The following is a 17,465-nucleotide window of genomic DNA, read 5'->3' as shown; positions in this document are numbered from 1 at the left end:
TCACCACTTCCAAATGGAAATCTAAAAGTGAGGAAACTTTTTGAACACCCCTCATATTACGGATGATACCGATTAGAATACTGTGTAGAAACATATCGCGATGTATCGTAGACGCGGCGATCGGCACATGCCTGACGAAGTGGTTGCATATTAAAATGAAAGCAGCTAACTCTCCTACTCTCCTACAGCCACTCTGACAGGAAAACTACTCTCTGAAGGCACAACATCTGATCGTGTACGCAAAACGACTCGTTTTTTGTCTACGCGAGTCCAGACCGGTCATGTATTATCATTAATATTATTATTATAAATATTATTATTTCTTCTGAACACATTAAAGGTTCCTGATCTGAATGACGAAGCTGAGATCAGTTTAATACGTATAAATTAGCTGAAACTCCTGAACTCAATTATTAGGGGTGTCCACATACTTTAGGCTATATGGTGTATTGTGTAATACTTGGCAGGATGGACCACCGCGCCCACCGCAGGCTTCTGAAGATGAACGAGAAAAGGGTTTAAATGCTGACACCACCACAGCCATCTGTGCCCGGGAGTCCAAGAGAGCATAACCCCAGCCAGGCCTCTCACCCATTTACCTTTACTTTTATCTCCAGTGACTTACAGTACGGTGGCAGTATACTGTCTAAGCAATTGAGGGTTAAGGGCCGTGCTCAAGGGCCCAACAGTGGCAACCTGGCAGTGGTGGGGCTTGAACCAGCATCCTTTCGATTACTAGTCCAGTACCTTAACCGCTAGGCTACACCTGCCCACCTAACATCATTCCCTGACCTCACAGATGCTCCGTTAAGTAAATGGGCATAGGTTCCCACAGACACACTCCCAAATCTTGTGGTAAAACCTCTCTTATAAGTGCTGTACTGTATGACTCCGCTGGTGCAGCAGTCAAAATCACTCGCCCACCATAGCTCTTGGAATTTTGAATCTCTGTGGTGCTATCGACCTAGCCGGGCATCCAACAGACACACAGACTGGGAGTCCTAGAGAGCATAACTAGCCCCTCTCTCCTGAGTGTAACGGTGGTCCTATCCCACCCATTTTGGGAACAGTGAAGGCAGCCTAATGGTTAAGGTACTGGACTAGTAATCAAAAGGTCACTGGTTCAAGCCTCACCACTGCCAGATTTCCACTGTTGGGCCCTTGAGCACGGCCCTTAACCCTCAATTGCTTACCCAATATACTGTCACAGTACTGTAAGTCGCTAAATGCCGAGAATGTAAATGTAAATAAAGTTAGTAAGGTAGTGCTCCCCTCCGAGCGTGGCCCGCTGGCTGAAGAGAGGAAGCAGGTGTTAGCCCTGTAATCGATCGCGGTCCTGCAGCATGGAAGACTCGGCCAGCGGGCGGGAAATTAGCAACGAATAAAGTGACAGAAAACGAAATAAAAAGCCAAACAGAAGCGACCGCGGCGACCCGAATCACACGGTGAAGTTTAATATCCGGATCACATGACCCGTCTGGACTCGTCTGTACTTCAGGGCTCGACTTTTCATTATTATTTATAAACGTATAGCGTTCTCGGCTCCTACCTGCTCTGCTCCACGCTGAAACAAACTAAATAAAACAGAAGAGTGAAGCAGAGGAGAATCTGGAAGTTCGTGTGTGTGTGTGTGTGTGTGTGTGTGTGTGTGTGTGTGTCTTTGGCGAGCTTGTAGAAGCGCTATTGTAAAAATGTAAAAGTCGCGACCGGTGTAAAAGTGAGCCGAGCGTTTAGGAGAGGCCGTTGACGGCCGTGGGCGCGTCCGTGTCGGGTTTACCGCCGGGGGGCGCCCTCGGGGAGGATTCCCCGGACGCCTGCGCCGCCGTCGTCTTCTGCTCGAGCGGTTTGGCGTCGGGGCCGTTGCTGAGCGCTTTGGGGCCGTCGTGCTCGGCTATGGCGTCCGGCTGACCCTGCGAACGAGAACAGAGACGAATTAGGATCCCCTCATAAAATACGGTAAATATTTACACTCTGTGGGGAGCTCGGGTAGCACGGCGGTGTGTTACACTAGCCCACTACCTCTGGGATCCAGGTTCGGATCTCAGCCGTGCTATTAGCTGGCTGGGCGTCTACACAGACCGAAGCTCTGCGATGGATTGGCACCTTGTCCGGGGTATTCCTGCTTTTACACACAGTGTTTCCTGGTAGAACAGGACCCGCCACGACCCTGACCAGGTCCACGTGGTTAATAAAAATTAATTCAAAATATGTATACATCTAATTTGGGCGAGAGTGCCCCCTTCCCGTTGCTTACAGGTGTATAAGATCGATCATATAAAATAAACACCATGATAAGCTTACATCTTTGTTGCAACAGTTTAGGGAAGGCCCTTGAATAAAGGTGAATGAAGGCATGATTTGAACAGTTCACTGTGAAGCAACTGCAGTGTCGATCAGTGCCTGACCTCACAAATGCTCCTTTGACTGAATGGGCATAAGTTCCCACAGACACTGCTATCGACCTAACCAAGCATCCAACAGACACAGCTGGTAATGCCTAAAAAAGGGGGGGTGGCTCATTAGGCAGCACAGCGTGTCTCTGACACACCTGAGAGGGCCCGAATCTCCAAGTGACACACTGATCAGAGGTGCAAAAAGAGGCGTGGCATCAAGGGAAAGAAAGAGCATCAACCACTGAGGGTCCCGGGTGGAGAAGGACTTGATCTTACATATTAAAAAAATGAGAAGTGGAGATGTTTGACCTACCAGCTCTTTTTTATTCCTCCTGGCGTCTCGTGGTGATTTCTGCCGGCTGTGAGATTCAGCCCGTGATATGTAATCAGCCACAGTCACTGCAAATAAATAAATAAATAAATATACACAAACTATAAGCCCACAGGACGATCACGTACATACACAGATACACTATACTGCCAAAAGTATTCGCTCGTCTGCCTTCACACGCATATGAACCTGAGTGACTCCCATTCTTAATCCACAGGGTTTAATATGATGTCGACACCCTCTGCAGCTATAACAGCTTTAACTCTTCTGGGAAGGCTTTCCACAAGGTTTATGGGAATTTTTGACCGTTCTTCCAGAAGCTCATCTGTGAGGTCAGACAATGTTGGACGAGAAGGCCTGGCTCACAGTCTCCACTCTAATTCATCCCAAAGGTGTTCTATCAGGTTGAGGTCAGGACTCTGTGCAGGCCGGTCACCCCGCTCTGTCATTTTACGTGGTAACACTCGGTGACTGAGTCGCTGTCGTTCCCAATCGCTTCCACTTTGTTATACCAGCACTGACGGTCGACTGTGGAATATTTAGAAGTGAGGAAATTTCACCACTGGACTTGTTGCACAGGTGGCATCACGGTACCACGCTGGAATTCCCTGAGCTCCTGAGAGCGACCCGTTCTTTCACTAGTGTGTGTAGAAGCAGTCTGCATGCCGAGGTGCTCGGTTTTATACACCTGTGGCCGTGGAAGTGATCGGAACACCTGAATTCAATGATTTGGATGGGGGAGTGAATACTTTTGGCAATATAGTGTACACTGCATCACCGACCACTTTATTAGGAACACCATACCGATATACCAACACCATGGCATGACTGCATCGGGTCATTGCAGAGGTCATCGCTTTTTAAATTTGTGCATGACTGGGTGAAAACCCACATAAAACAACAACGAACATTTAATAATGTGCAGTATTGTGACATCATAATACGATGCAATGTGATAGTCTTATACCGCAAGACTTTTAATTCAGTACTGGCACCAGCGAAGCCGAGCATTATTAAACACAGCCCTGCAAAACCAAACCCACATTCATCGTTAGTCACTCTGATTATTTACTGATCGGTTCGATTGATTATTCCCGCGTGTTAGGTTTCACTCCCTAACTCCATGCGCTACCTGGCTGCCTGTCCTCCGGGGGCCGGAAGCGGCGTCGGGTGCTGCGGTTCCTCCGCTGCGGTTTCATTTCGGGCTCGTCTACAGCACAGTGAAAGCTCAGCGTTACTCTACCGTGGGCTGATTTCAGAACCAGGCTTCAGGATCATCTTCAGAGTCATATCCAGTTCCCCAAATGTGAATTCCTCTTTTTTTGATTGCTTCTTATCGGAGGGGGACGGAGAGCGGTCTCGCATGGGAAGAGTCACGCGCTACTCTATGTGAATCGACCGTCTCTAGTGCAGGCGCCGCGGTCGGCCAGCGGGGGGCGCGATTACAGCAGCATCGAGGAGTTAATTATTGTAACCAGTAACTTACTGTTATTAGGCAGCTAACCGTTAACCCAGCAACCGTTTAAATTCCACCAGTGCTGGCTGAAGAGAACCACATGTTTTCACCAGTCAGGGTGGATTTTAACCTGGTGCTTTCACCAAATTCCTCCACCGCTTACGCCGACACCCTCAGCGGATATTTTATTTCCCAGACATGGTACGTGACCCTGTGCCATGTGAGCGCCCCCTGCTGAGCATTCTTTACTAATAATGAAGTGTTTTGTGTGTGTGTGTGTGTGTGTGTGTGTGTGTGTACGTACCCATGCCGTTCTCGCTGTGTGATGTGGTATCGTCGGCGTCTGGGCGTCGACGGCGTGCGCGGCGGCTCCTCAAGCTCGGCTCGCTCTCGCTCAGCTCCAGATCGGCGTTCAGGTCCGACTCGGAGTTTTCCAAAATGCTGTACGGGTTCCGATCCGGGTCCTTCAGAACTGCACAGTGAGGACATCCAGGTTTTCAGATCAGCCCGAGTAAGGAGATGAGAACTTTTTGCTAAACGTACCTGAGCTCATGGTGCTGCTCGGCCCCCTAGCGGCCCCGCGGCCTCTCGTCCCCGATGCTCCTCGGCCCCTGACCCCTGCTGCTCTCCTCCTGTTGTCCCTGTGCTGCGAGGCGCCACGCCCGTCCTCGTCCCCCCCTAGAGAGAAGTCGCTCAGCTCGTCCCGCCGCTCGGAGTCCGTCTCCGACGTGTTCGAGTGCTCAGAGTTCGTTCCTGCACCGAGAACAGTGATGTGCACTGAGTGCTGCAGCAAGGGGGCGCTGTGAGGACACAGTGAGTCGGTGATTTCTTACCGTAGGCGTAGTTGTGGCCGTGGCCCCTGCGTGCTCGGCCCCGGCCCAGATAAGAGCGGCCCGAGTGAGGAGGGCCGGCGGGCGCGGTCTTGTCCGTCCCGTGGGTCTTCTCCTTGTCCTTCTCCGCAGGGCGCGAGGAGACGGGGCGGAACCCCATACCGATCTGACGGAGCTGATCCTCGATGTGCAGACGCTCCAGCCTCAACTGCTCCACCTCCTACGAACGTCACACACACACACACACACACACACACACACACACACACACACAGCTGCAGGAAACCAGACCTCACCCAAGACCACGGGCAGCATTCGTTCTTCACCACACGCCCCTGCAGCCACTTCTAATCACCTGCCAGTGTTGGGTTCCCACAGAGAAAGCAAGAGGCTCCATGTGACCCCCACAGCCCCAAAAACTCACGCAAGCACCCATGTGCAAAATGACACTCGTTCTGATTCGAATTTGCACTGATACGCAAATCTTAAATGCAAACATCGATCAGTGCTTGAGCTCACAAATGCTCCTTTGACTGAAGTTCCCACAGACACACTCCCAAATCCTGTGGAAAACCTCCCAGAAAAGAGAAGCTCTTGGAATTTTGAATCTCTGCTGTGCTATCGACCTAACCGGGCAACCAACAGACACAGCTGGCAATGCCTAAAAGAGGGGGGTGGCTCATGAAGCATCACAGCGTGTCTCTGGCGCACCTGAGAGGGCCCGAATCTCCAAGTGGCACACTGATCGGAGGCGCAAAAAGAGGCGTGGCATCAAGGGAAAGAATGGCCATCAACCACTGAGGGTCCTGAGTGGTGAGGGTCATTAAAGGACCTGATCTTGTGACCCCCACACACCCAAAAACGCACGCAAGCACCCATGTGCAAAATTCCAACATCTGGTCATATCCATTTCCCTGGTTTTATTTCCCCTCTACTGCTGCAGACCTCCTTCTTTTCACCTGCACGTCTGTCTGGGGTTCATACGGAGATCCGTATCGCGCACGGAGAGTCACACACCGATCTCCATTATCCCCCCCGCTCCATTATTCGGCTAAAATCACTCAGCCTGACCCTGACTAGGACCAGGACCAGTTCACACGTGGTAGTGTAAGGTGACTTTAATTCCCGTGCGTGACCGCGCCTTTAATAAAGCAGAAGACTCATGAGCTTGTGTTTGAGACGGTAGCATATACTCACGTTGAGGTACGCGATGTGGTACTCCAGCAGGACTTGCACGTTTCCGATGTTCTCCTTCGTGCCAACAAACGTAAACGGCACCATTCCCTGTTAGAGGTTCAAAACACGTTACTCCTATAGGTGGAAAAACCCTTATAGATAAACAAAAACCACTGAAAGTGCACACTATATGATCAAAAGTATGTGGACACATGACTGTGAGCTTGTCGGACGTCCAATATTTGACAGCATTTGGATTTATATGGCTGATTCACAGTTGGTATTCCGGTTCACCCCAGAGCTGTTGAGTGGGGCTGAGGTCAGGGCTCTGTGCAGGACACGTCTCATGCTGGGACATGAAAGGGCCTTCCCTAAACTGTTGCCACAAAGCTAAAGCACATAATTTCCTTTATTCAAGTGATCGATTTATTACACCTGTTAGTGACTCTTGTGAAACACATGAATCCAGTAATTAGAAGTGGCGTCCCGATACTTTTGCCCATGTAGTGTACGTTGAGATGAGCGTTACCTCTTGCCTGGGCAGGTTGTTATCGTTGTCCCCTTCGATGCGCACCCGGACCACTCCCGATTTATCCACGATCTCCTGGATGACCTTCCCGTTCTTGCCGATAACTTTACCTGCATTGCGGATAAAATAATATATATATATTATAACTTGCTAGACGACTAAACTTCAGAGCTGCACGCCGCATGAGAAAATCATGAGAGGAAACAGAAACGTACCGACTAGATTTCTGGGAATCTGTACAGACTCTTCCAGAAACTCTAAGAAACTCCTGGCTTTCTGGACGGCCTCTTCAGTCTGCACACACACACACACACACACACACACACACACACACACACAGCGCATTAAGAAACATGTGAACAAGTCCAAATACGGTACCTTGTAACTCGACGTCCCCTAAACTCGACACCCTTCATGGAGAAATCTGTTCCCTAAAAGTCCATCATCAGCGTGTGAATCTGAGCTGAATCTGCATCAGTGTGGAATAAGGTGCAGATCCAGGGTTACAGCTCCACATGTATCTGTGTTTATCTGGATTCTCCTCCCTGTTTCACTTTTAAACTTGTGTTACAGCTCCAGCTTCTGAGAAATGGTGAGAATCAGAATCAGCTTCTCCCAGAGTCTAAAACGCTTCTGGTTCAGAATAAAGCTTAACGTGGTTTAATGTAGTAAAAGAAGGAGACAGGAGCACTAAACTTCTCTTCATTATTACTGCTCATAAGTTCCTCCACTAATCACATTCCTCACTCGCTGTTTTACTACAATAAGTCACGCTAAGTTTTGTGCACCAGCACACTACAGCAGCACAAAAGCAATTCTGTCACTTCTCATGTGAATGCGCCGGTGCTGAAGGGAATACGGTATTCCAACATCGAGCATCTCCACCATTAAGAAGCGTCAGGAAACAATAAAGCAGTAAAACTAAAGTGCAGCTTTTATTGTATTGTTATTGATGTGTAACTGTTAGTAATTGTATTTCAGTGTGTTTATATTATATTTGTGTTATTTTCAGTGTTTAAGTGTCAAAAACAACCTCATTATTTTACCTGAGACTAAAATATCTGCAGCTCCACGGGACCATGGACGCATTAACAGGTTCCCCAAACTTCCTTATGGGAAAAAATACCTCGAAACTCAACGTCTTTAAAACTCAATGCCACTCCCAGAACCGACTGACGTCCAGTTTCAAGGTACCGCCGTATTTACTAGCCTGAAGAACAATGCACACACTGTACCAGCTATAAGGGCAGTTGTAGCCTAGTGGGTAAGATACTGGACTAGTAATCAGAAGGTTGCCGGTTCAAGCCCCACCACTGCCAGGTTGCCACGGTTGGTTCCTTGAGCAAGGCCCTTAGCCCTCAATTGCTCAGACTGTATACTGTCACAGTACTGTAAGTCACTTTGGATAAAAGCGTCCGCTAAACGCCGAAAATGTAAAAGTACCAGCATTGTTTACCTCTCCGTAAATCCTGAAAGTACCACTCCCCTCATCCAGCTCGATGGCCGTGACTCCCGGCACCTTCCTGGCCTGCTGGATGTTCGTACCGTGGGTGCCGATAGCGAGACCCATCAGGTCGGCTCTCACTGTGAACTCGTCCTGGAAGGCGGACGCCAGCTGCTTCGTGTTCTGAAATACGTCGACGTCACCACAAATATTTAATACAATATTAAATAAAAACAACCCCCGACATTTAAGTACATTTAAATATGCGCATTTTTCTCCCAATCTAGTCATATCCAATTCCCTGATTGTATTCGACCTCTATTTTTAGGGCGCAGACTTCCACTCCCGAATGACGAAGGACAAGACGAACACACGCCCCCTCCGAAACGTGTGCAGTACCGACAGGTTCTTTTCACCTGCACCAGGCAGGTTCATAGTCTGTAGTATTTGGCGAGTTCCTTACACTTATCCCTTTTCGACCAAAATAATTTTTAATTTATATAAAACATAATTTGGCGCCCAGGAGATTCTGAACTCTTCTGCGTTGCCACCGGTCGTCTGGATGCCATCTAGCGGGCATAATTGGCAGTGCCTGAAGCAGACACGTCTCTGCTAGGGCGTGATATCGGACTATGTGGGCGGGGTCTTCAAACACTGTGTAAGGACCCTGATTAGCAGATAGAGGCGCCTGTGCAGAGTGCATGGGCGGAAAAGGGTTCGGCTAAGGAGGCGTGAGCAGCGATATACCCTCCTCACCTACAATCAGGGATCCACCAGCAGCGGAAGACAAACTGACTGCGATAAACAAGTTCCGTTCAAGCTATTTATAACCTTGGCACTGTTTAGAGAACCGTCCCACATTTGCATCAGTTTTTATTGGGACAAACGGAGGGCGCGGCACAGGTTCGTGCCGGAAAACCTGCTATTCCTTAATTCCTGCTGGAGATGAACGTTCCCGGTTCAGAACCGGTTGGTCGAGAAGTGGAACAGCTACATGTGCTCAGGCTGTGTGAGATCTAGATGATTAGATGTTCTCCATGACGTTACCTCCAGGTGCTTGGTGGCCTCCTCGTTCCTGTACACGAGCATGAGTTTGGTGCGGAGGCTCCGTAAGTGCATGTCGCTCAGCAGCGTCACTCTCTTCACCGTCACCTCACTCACTGACTGGGAAATAAGGAACCAACAGATACGTTACAAATCCCAGTTAAGACGTTTACATCATCATCATCATCAACGGGGCAGGTAAAAAACCCCGGGCGTCTCTGTCCCCCCACAACTGCCGTCATGGACAATTTTGTATCTCCAGTTCACTGTGGGAGGAAACCCACACAAACATTAGGAGAACATGCAAAACTCCACACAGAGAGGACCCTGGGGATTGACCCCAAGACCTACTTGTTTTGAGGCGGAAGTGCCACCCACCGAGCCGCCCCCTATTAATAACAGATCAACAGAGTGTCTCACCAGTACGACCAGCTCACAGGTTTCTGGGTTGAAGACGATCCTGCTGGCCCCAACAGCCTTCCGGAAGTCCTTGTGTGCCTCTTCGCTTAAACATCTGGGGAATAAAGTTTGTTCAATTTTTTTTACTGCAACACAAATGATGTATCAAACCAAAACACAAAAATAAACTTAATTATTGAAAATGATGGCAATCTGGTCCCACTGTGGTTTACAAGATGTAATGTAAAGCCTGTACTGTACAAGTTTAGTTCATTTTTAATGCTCTTTCTCCCCGTTTTCCTCCCGATTTAGCACATTCAATCAGTCTTCCGCTGCTGAGGGAGACCCGGTTGCATCCGAGGAGAGCACGTCGCTGCACACGCCCTCCTCTTCTCGCCCCTGCATTCTGCACAGGCGTCTCTTCCACCAATCAGAAAGACGTGCTCCGATCATTTAGGGCTGCAGGAACTCCAGCAAACTGGAACGTTAATAAGGAGCCGGGCCTTCTCGTCCACTCCATAGGTTTAGAATGAGACACCAAACAAGCAGACAGACAGGCAGACAGACCGATAGACAGGCAGATAGACAGACAGATAGATAGATAGATAGATAGATAGATAGATAGATAGATAGATAGATAGATAGACAGACAGACAGACAGACAGGCAGACAGATAGACAGGCAGACAGATAGATAGACAGGCAAATAGATAGATAGATAGACAGGCAAATAGATAGATAGATAGATAGATAGATAGATAGATAGATAGATAGATAGATAGATGATAGATAGATAGATAGATAGATAGATAGATAGATAGATAGATGATAGATAGATAGATAGATAGATAGATAGATAGATAGATAGATAGATAGATAGATAGATAGATAGATGATAGATAGATAGATAGATAGATAGATAGATAGATAGATAGATAGATGATAGATAGATAGATAGATAGATAGATAGATAGATAGATAGATAGATAGATGATAGATAGATAGATAGATAGATAGATAGATAGATAGATAGATAGATAGATAGACAGGCAGACAGACAGATAGACAGATAGATAGATAGATAGATAGATAGATAGATAGATAGATAGATGATAGATAGATAGATAGATAGATAGATAGATAGATAGATAGACAGATAGATAGATAGATGATAGATAGATAGATAGATAGATAGATGATAGATAGATAGATAGATGATAGATAGATAGATAGATAGATGATAGACAGATAGATAGATAGATGATAGATAGATAGATAGATAGATAGATGATAGATAGATAGATAGATGATAGATAGATAGATAGACAGATAGATGATAGATAGATAGATAGATAGATAGATAGATGATAGATAGATAGATAGATAGATAGATAGATAGATAGATAGATGATAGATAGATAGATAGATAGATGATAGACAGATAGATAGATAGATGATAGATAGATAGATAGATAGATAGATGATAGATAGATAGATAGATGATAGATAGATAGATAGACAGATAGATGATAGATAGATAGATAGATAGATAGATAGATAGATAGATAGATAGATAGATAGATAGATAGATAGATAGATGATAGATAGATAGATAGATGATAGATAGATAGATAGATAGATAGACAGATGATAGATAGATAGATAGATAGATAGATAGACAGATAGATGATAGATAGATAGATAGATAGATAGATAGATAGATAGATAGATAGATAGATAGATAGATAGATGATAGATAGATAGATAGACAGATAGATAGATAGACAGATAGATGATAGATAGATAGATAGATAGATAGATAGATAGATAGATGATAGATAGATAGACAGATAGATGATAGATAGATAGATAGATAGATAGATAGATAGATAGATAGATAGATAGATAGATGATAGATAGATAGACAGATGATAGATAGATAGATAGATAGATAGATAGATAGATAGATAGATAGATGATAGATAGATAGATAGATAGATAGATAGATAGATAGATAGATAGATGATAGATAGATAGATAGATAGATAGATAGATAGATAGATGATAGATAGATAGATAGATAGACAGATAGATAGATACATAGACAGAAAGATACATAGATAAGACGATAAGACAGACAGACAAACACAGACAGACACAGTCACTCTGTTTTAATAATGAGACGTCCAACAAGCTCACGGTCAGGCGTCCGAATACTTTTGGCCGTATAGTGTATGTGAAACAAAAATATAAGGGTCAGGGGTGCGCTCTTACGCAGACTTCAGGTCCTCGGGGACGGGCACGGTGCACTGGTGGAAGGTGTCTTTCATCACGGGCTTGTTGACGTTTACCGGGCGGAGGCGCTCGAAGGTGACGATCTCGTTGTACGTAGCGTCGCAGGCGGCGTACTCGATCACGAAGAACTGAGAGGAGACGGAACAGTGAGGGTCAGGACACGGCGGGTCATCATGGGTGTGTTAATGATGAGTGTGTGTGTGTGTGTGTGTGTGTGTGTGGATACTCACGTCTCCCTTTAGCATTCGTACTTTAGCGAGCCACCACCCACACGGCTCCTGTTCGTTCGCTTTCGAGAGGATCTGCAGAACACAGTCAGAACGTTGGCATGTTCAGATCCCGCTGCCAAAAGTATGTGGACACCTGTACTTATCATTACTGAAGCCGTTTCACTCACACTGTCTGTTAGCAGGTGTATAAAATCAATGACATGCTGTGTGGCAATAGTTAAGGAATGAGACACCAAACAAGCTGATGATCCGTGTGTACCATAATTATATATATTAACTTTAGTTTAAGTGATTTTAAAACTCGGGCTGCGTCCCAAATCACAATCATTATGCTCCTGCCATTATTTTAGAGCCAATTTATTAAATACAAATGCAAAAAACACACAGATCTGTGTCTCCCTGCAGAAAAATGTCTTCCTTCCTTCATCTCCCAATTTAGTCATTTCCGATTCCCAAGCGGTGAACCCACTGCCACTTGCACGACCGCTGATCTGATCAGAGAGAGCTGGATCCATTTAGATAGACAGACAGACAGACAAACAGACATATAGACAGACAGATCGATACGACACAGACAGACAGACAGACAGATTAGATAGGACAGACAGACAGATAGATAGACAGATAGACAGACAAACAGACATATAGATATACAGATAGACAGACAAATCGACACAGATATAGACAAACAGATAGATAAACAGGCAGACAGACAGATAGACAGACAGACAGAAAGACACATAGATCAACAGACAGGCAGACAGATTGATAGACAGAAAGATAGATAGATACAGATAGATAGACAGACAGATAAGACAGACAGACACACACACAGAAAGATGGATAGACAGAGATAGATAGATAGATAAGACACAGAGAGACAGACAGACAGATAGATGCAATTTGAGCAACTGTTAAGGGCCTTGCTCGGGGGTCCAACAGTGGCTTATCCAATCCAATAATCTGATAACGGTGGGTACGACTGCCGAACGGTGCTGCTCACCTCCACCTCGTCTGCTTCGCCGATCTCCTTCTTGGCGTCGGAGGGCGGGGGCAGACGCACGTCGCTGAACGGCACTTGTCTCTCAGGCTGCCAGCTTAAAAAAAACATCAACAGACGTCAGATTTTTAGAAAGGCGCAGAGATACAGAGGTACAAAGAGTCAGAACTGAACCTCCCGTCTCAGACGTACTTGTTCTCGAAGGAGATGGTGAGCGAGTCCTCATGGACGTCTTTGACGAAGCCCTGAAACAGAAAAACGTTTAAGCGACTACAAGCGACTACACCAAAACAAACAACTGCACTTCCTGATCAGGATTCTCAAACTGGTTCAGTTCACATAGCCAATCGTTACTGATCAGGAATCGAGAACCAGTTACCATCTATGGTTGTGATTTTCCGGCTCTTAAACTGGTGAAAAGTGATGGTGCAGCGGTGAAGGACACTAGCCCACTACTGATGAGATCTGAGGATCCAGGGTTCAAATCTCAGTGGTGCTATCAGTCAGTCGGGCATCTGTCTGGACATGATTACGTAATGTTGGAGGATGGGGGGGGGCGAAAGGGTGGGTTGAGCCGCTCAGGTGGTGCAGCGGTAAAACACACGCTAGCACACCAGAGCTGGGATCTCGAATACATCGTATCGGATCTCAGCTCTGCCACATGAACTACGATTGGCCTGTTGTTCATACAGGTGCGGGGTATTAAGCCGGACAGGGTCTCCTCGTAACCGATGCACTACGACCCCTGCTGGCTGATTGATGCCGCCTGTACAGAGGCGGGAAAAGAGTGCGGATCAGGGTGTGTCTCTCCGTACACAGGGCCGATTCGCATATTCGCACTCGCGTAAATGCACACGGCTGCTGCCCACGTGTCGGAGGGGGCGTGGGTTAGCTTCGCTCTCCTCAAATCAGAGCGGGGGTCGGCATTAGTGGAGAGGAAGCGTGACGCGATCGGGCAATTGCACGCACTAAAAAAAGGAAGAAAATGCATAAAGAAAACATAAATGCGTATGTATATACTGTATATTAAAAAAGAAATACGAGGGTTGCGCCAGGAGGGACGTCCGGCGTAAAAACTGTGCCAAATCTGGTATGCCAACACTGTAGCCGTATTGGATTATAACTTGTATTCAATCCATGTAGTGTGTGTGTGTGTGGGAAGGTGTGGGGGGGGGGGGGGGGGGGGGGGGGAGGAGGTGTGTGACACTAACAAACTGTCAGTTACTATACGGGCATCAGAATCTGATTGGTGCATTCAGTCCTGAATACATCAGCTGATGAATAAGTAAACGTTTGTTTGTATTTTGGGTGTATTACAAGCCAAATAACAGGCGCACTTGTCATATGTCATTTAGGCTTTAATTTGTTTGTTTGTTTTATTAATAATAATATTTAAACTAGCTCTGAGTATATTTATTATGACAGCATTTTAGGTGGGTGGTTTTAATGTTTTGGCTCATCGGTGTGTATGTGTAAACCATTGTGAGGTTTTACAGAGTTTATTTCTAATCTTAAGTTTAAATATTTTGGAAATCAGTGGTTTTGGGGACTGAATAAACCGCAGCTCTGACACCACTCAGTACCAACGAGACCTTTCAATAATATTTGCTAAATGTAATCCCCTTTCTTCAGTGTAAAATGATTGTATAGGCTAAAACAAAAGGGAATGAAAATACGTCAGAGTAAAAGTATTCGTACTCCTGCCAGTACCAGTATTGGTGCCAGATTCCATTTTCCCTTCATCTAAATTCATTTGATTCATTTCTCTATATCAACAATATCTCACAGTACCGGAGTCAAATCTCAGCACGATTCAGGACGAGTTCAGTGGAACGAGACGTCATTAAGCTCTCCCGACTCGCCAGCGACTCAAAAATAGACCCGTCTTCTGAAACGTCATGACAGCCCGTGATCCGAGATGAACAGCTGACGGGGAGCGAGATGTGACCGGGTTGAAGGAGACATGCACGGCATACCTACAGCGTGACGGGATCAGGATTTTAATGGGAGGATTTTCCAGCCAGGCGGCCACGCGGACCTCGAATGATCGGCGAGCCGGGGATCCAGAGAAAGGACGACGTCCCGAGTACAAACGTCTCAGACCCGGGTTATCAAACGGTGGCCCTCAGATCACGAGCAGCCAGTTTAATTAAAGTGTAGAATATTATAAACTAGTTTCATTTCATTTAAGGGTCCATCTGTCCAGTCTGGCCATTATACATTTATTAATTAAGTTTATAAATGCAACCATTAGAGAGCTCGGAAACAGACCTGGCTCAATAGGGCTGCTGACTAGAACGCGTCTCTTCGAGTCAAAAACATCTTAAAACTGTAGAAACAACCTCAAAACTTTACTGCAAACACGACAAGTTCAAACACCACCATCACGTTTAGTTCCAAACCCTGTACTTCATTTACAGAGTATTTTATATGTAGATTTATTGTGTTTGTATTGTATTTGGACCAGGGCTTTAGATCACTGTTTTCATCATGCACAGACAGAGAAAGCTTCCTGACTCTTTAGGAAACTTTTATCTTGTGGCATAAACTAGAAGGTCTTGCAAATACGGTTGAGGTCTTCCACTGCTCGCTCTAGTTTTCTCATCGATGGTTTAATGGAAAAGAACAATGCAGAAAGCCTACATGCGGACACGACTGGCTAACGTCCGCGGGGTCGGAGGGTCAAAGAAATCCCTCATCACTTCTGCAATTGCGGCCTCTGCTGGCTGGTCAAGGCGCTGCACAGAGACAGTGAATAATGGAGAGCAGCGCGTGACTCTCCGTACGTGATACTGATCCCTGTGTGAACCTGCCTTGTGCAGGTGAAAAGAGGGCTGTAGGAGGAGCAGGTACGGCCCTACTCGACCAGGGTCGGGGTCTGGAGCAGAAGTGGAGAGATATAACTAGAATGACTGGATACGACTATATTCCTTTTTAATACTTGGGGGGGGGGGGGGGACTATAAAAGTAAGCTGATATTCATGTAGTACATAATATATGTGAGAAATGTATCAGTGCAGTGTAATGAAAAGGAGGAATAAACATTAAAGCACTATATTTATTTTAGTATACAGTATTATTAATATAATATTTATAATTCTGACAAGGTCTACATGTGACAAAGCTTGAAACTAAAGAAGACAGTTTATTTTGCATCTTATTATTTTATTTACAGAGATTTTAAATAGAATGTGTATTATATAAACATCAAATTAACCTGTTAAGTTGTTTTTATTAATTCTATTGCAATTCTTTCTCTTTTTGATCATCTGTATTGCACTTTTTCTGTCTATCCAGGCTGAATGTCAGACCCTTTATTATTTACAAATCTGTCTAAGAGCAGAAAGTTACAGGAAAGTAAAACGTACTGAACAAAACAGTAAATGAAACTGAAACTGGAACTGATCACTGGTGTTAATGAGAAACTAATTCCTAATAAAGAGAATTGCCTATTGTGGAAAGACTTTGCTAAATTCTATCTAAATTAGGGTACAAGACTATATTACTAGTTTAATAACAGTAACACTTCTCTTATTGTTTTATTTCAGTTTAATTATATTATATAAAACATTGTGTAATGAGTTTGCTCAGCTTTCTATAGTAACAGCGCTGCATAAAGTGACTTTTCCCACCCGTATTGAAACCGTGCGTGTTTTGATTGATTGGAAATATATTCTTGCTGCGCTGTGATTGGATGATTAGACGAGGACCGCACATTTACACAAACTCTTAGCCAATCCAGACACAGGAGGCGGGGCCTGTCCAAAAACAGGTAGGAATAATACGCAATCCGAGCCGTACTGACGTTCGATCCGCCAGGCTAAGTACAGAAACTCGGAACGCGAAACTGAACTCGATTTAAATTCATTTAGCGCCTCATAAAATATCGCGCCATGATAAGCTATGATAAGAAAACGTATAAAACATATTTTACCTTATAATAAGCTCCATTGGAGCCGCGAACCTCCACCGTCAGTTCGTCCATGATGCGCACGCGAGGAATGCTGGGTAAAGTTCTAGAACTAGTCAGCCGCCTCAGCTAACGGCTCGATCCCAATTTACTTGATAAACACTACCTAGTGCACTCTGTTCATGTTAAAAATCTTGTATTATACACAACACACAGTATATTTTCAAGTATTAAACATTAAAATCTATTTTAAATGTCATCTTAGTGTGCATTAAGCGCACCAGATGAAGTGTGATGTTCTATTTTACACCACGTAGTGCACCTATCTAGGGATTCTGGTGTTATTTGGCTTACGACCATGTGTTCCAACGGATGGCCGTCATAGTTTCATTAATAACGACACTTTAATATTTACTATAAATTCATTTT

General features: G+C 45.4%; 1 protein-coding gene across 2 annotated transcripts; it reads right to left on the bottom strand.

Moving 5' to 3' along the window:
• Nucleotides 1–1,197: 1,197 nt before the first annotated feature.
• Nucleotides 1,198–17,111, bottom strand: fxr1 (FMR1 autosomal homolog 1). 2 transcript variants are annotated; one of them, XM_063013478.1, is made up of 17 exons: nt 17,061–17,111; nt 13,319–13,371; nt 13,130–13,223; nt 12,127–12,198; nt 11,876–12,024; nt 9,624–9,717; nt 9,207–9,323; nt 8,172–8,342; nt 6,931–7,009; nt 6,716–6,825; nt 6,208–6,294; nt 5,014–5,230; nt 4,724–4,933; nt 4,485–4,652; nt 3,857–3,934; nt 2,707–2,792; nt 1,198–1,910 (listed from the first exon to the last, which is right to left on the bottom strand). In XM_063013478.1, exons 1-17 carry the CDS (start codon nt 17,109–17,111, stop codon nt 1,731–1,733), a joined length of 2,016 nt encoding a protein of 671 aa, XP_062869548.1. In that variant the 3' UTR covers nt 1,198–1,730. The 2 variants fall into 2 exon arrangements, with proteins under 2 accessions (XP_062869548.1, XP_062869549.1); XM_063013479.1 differs by lacking the exon at nt 3,857–3,934.
• Between the last annotated feature and the right edge of the window lie 354 nt (nt 17,112–17,465).

The sequence above is a fragment of the Trichomycterus rosablanca genome, chromosome 17 (assembly GCF_030014385.1).
Source record: "Trichomycterus rosablanca isolate fTriRos1 chromosome 17, fTriRos1.hap1, whole genome shotgun sequence".
NCBI lineage: Eukaryota > Metazoa > Chordata > Actinopteri > Siluriformes > Trichomycteridae > Trichomycterus > Trichomycterus rosablanca.
The sequence above is the reverse complement of the archived record's forward strand: the minus strand, read 5'-3'. Positions and strand labels throughout refer to the sequence as shown.

Bases quoted from the DNA above. Each gene is read 5' to 3' on its own strand.
- fxr1 (XM_063013478.1), bottom strand. From the start codon at position 17,111: ATGGACGAACTGACGGTGGAGGTTCGCGGCTCCAATGGAGCTTATTAT. The intron at 5,231-6,207 runs GTGAGTATATGC...TGACGTTCGTAG, and splicing joins ACCACATCGCGTACCTCAAC to GAGGTGGAGCAGTTGAGGCT. The intron at 3,935-4,484 runs GTACGTACACAC...ACTGTGCTGTAG, and splicing joins ACACAGCGAGAACGGCATGG to ACGAGCCCGAAATGAAACCG.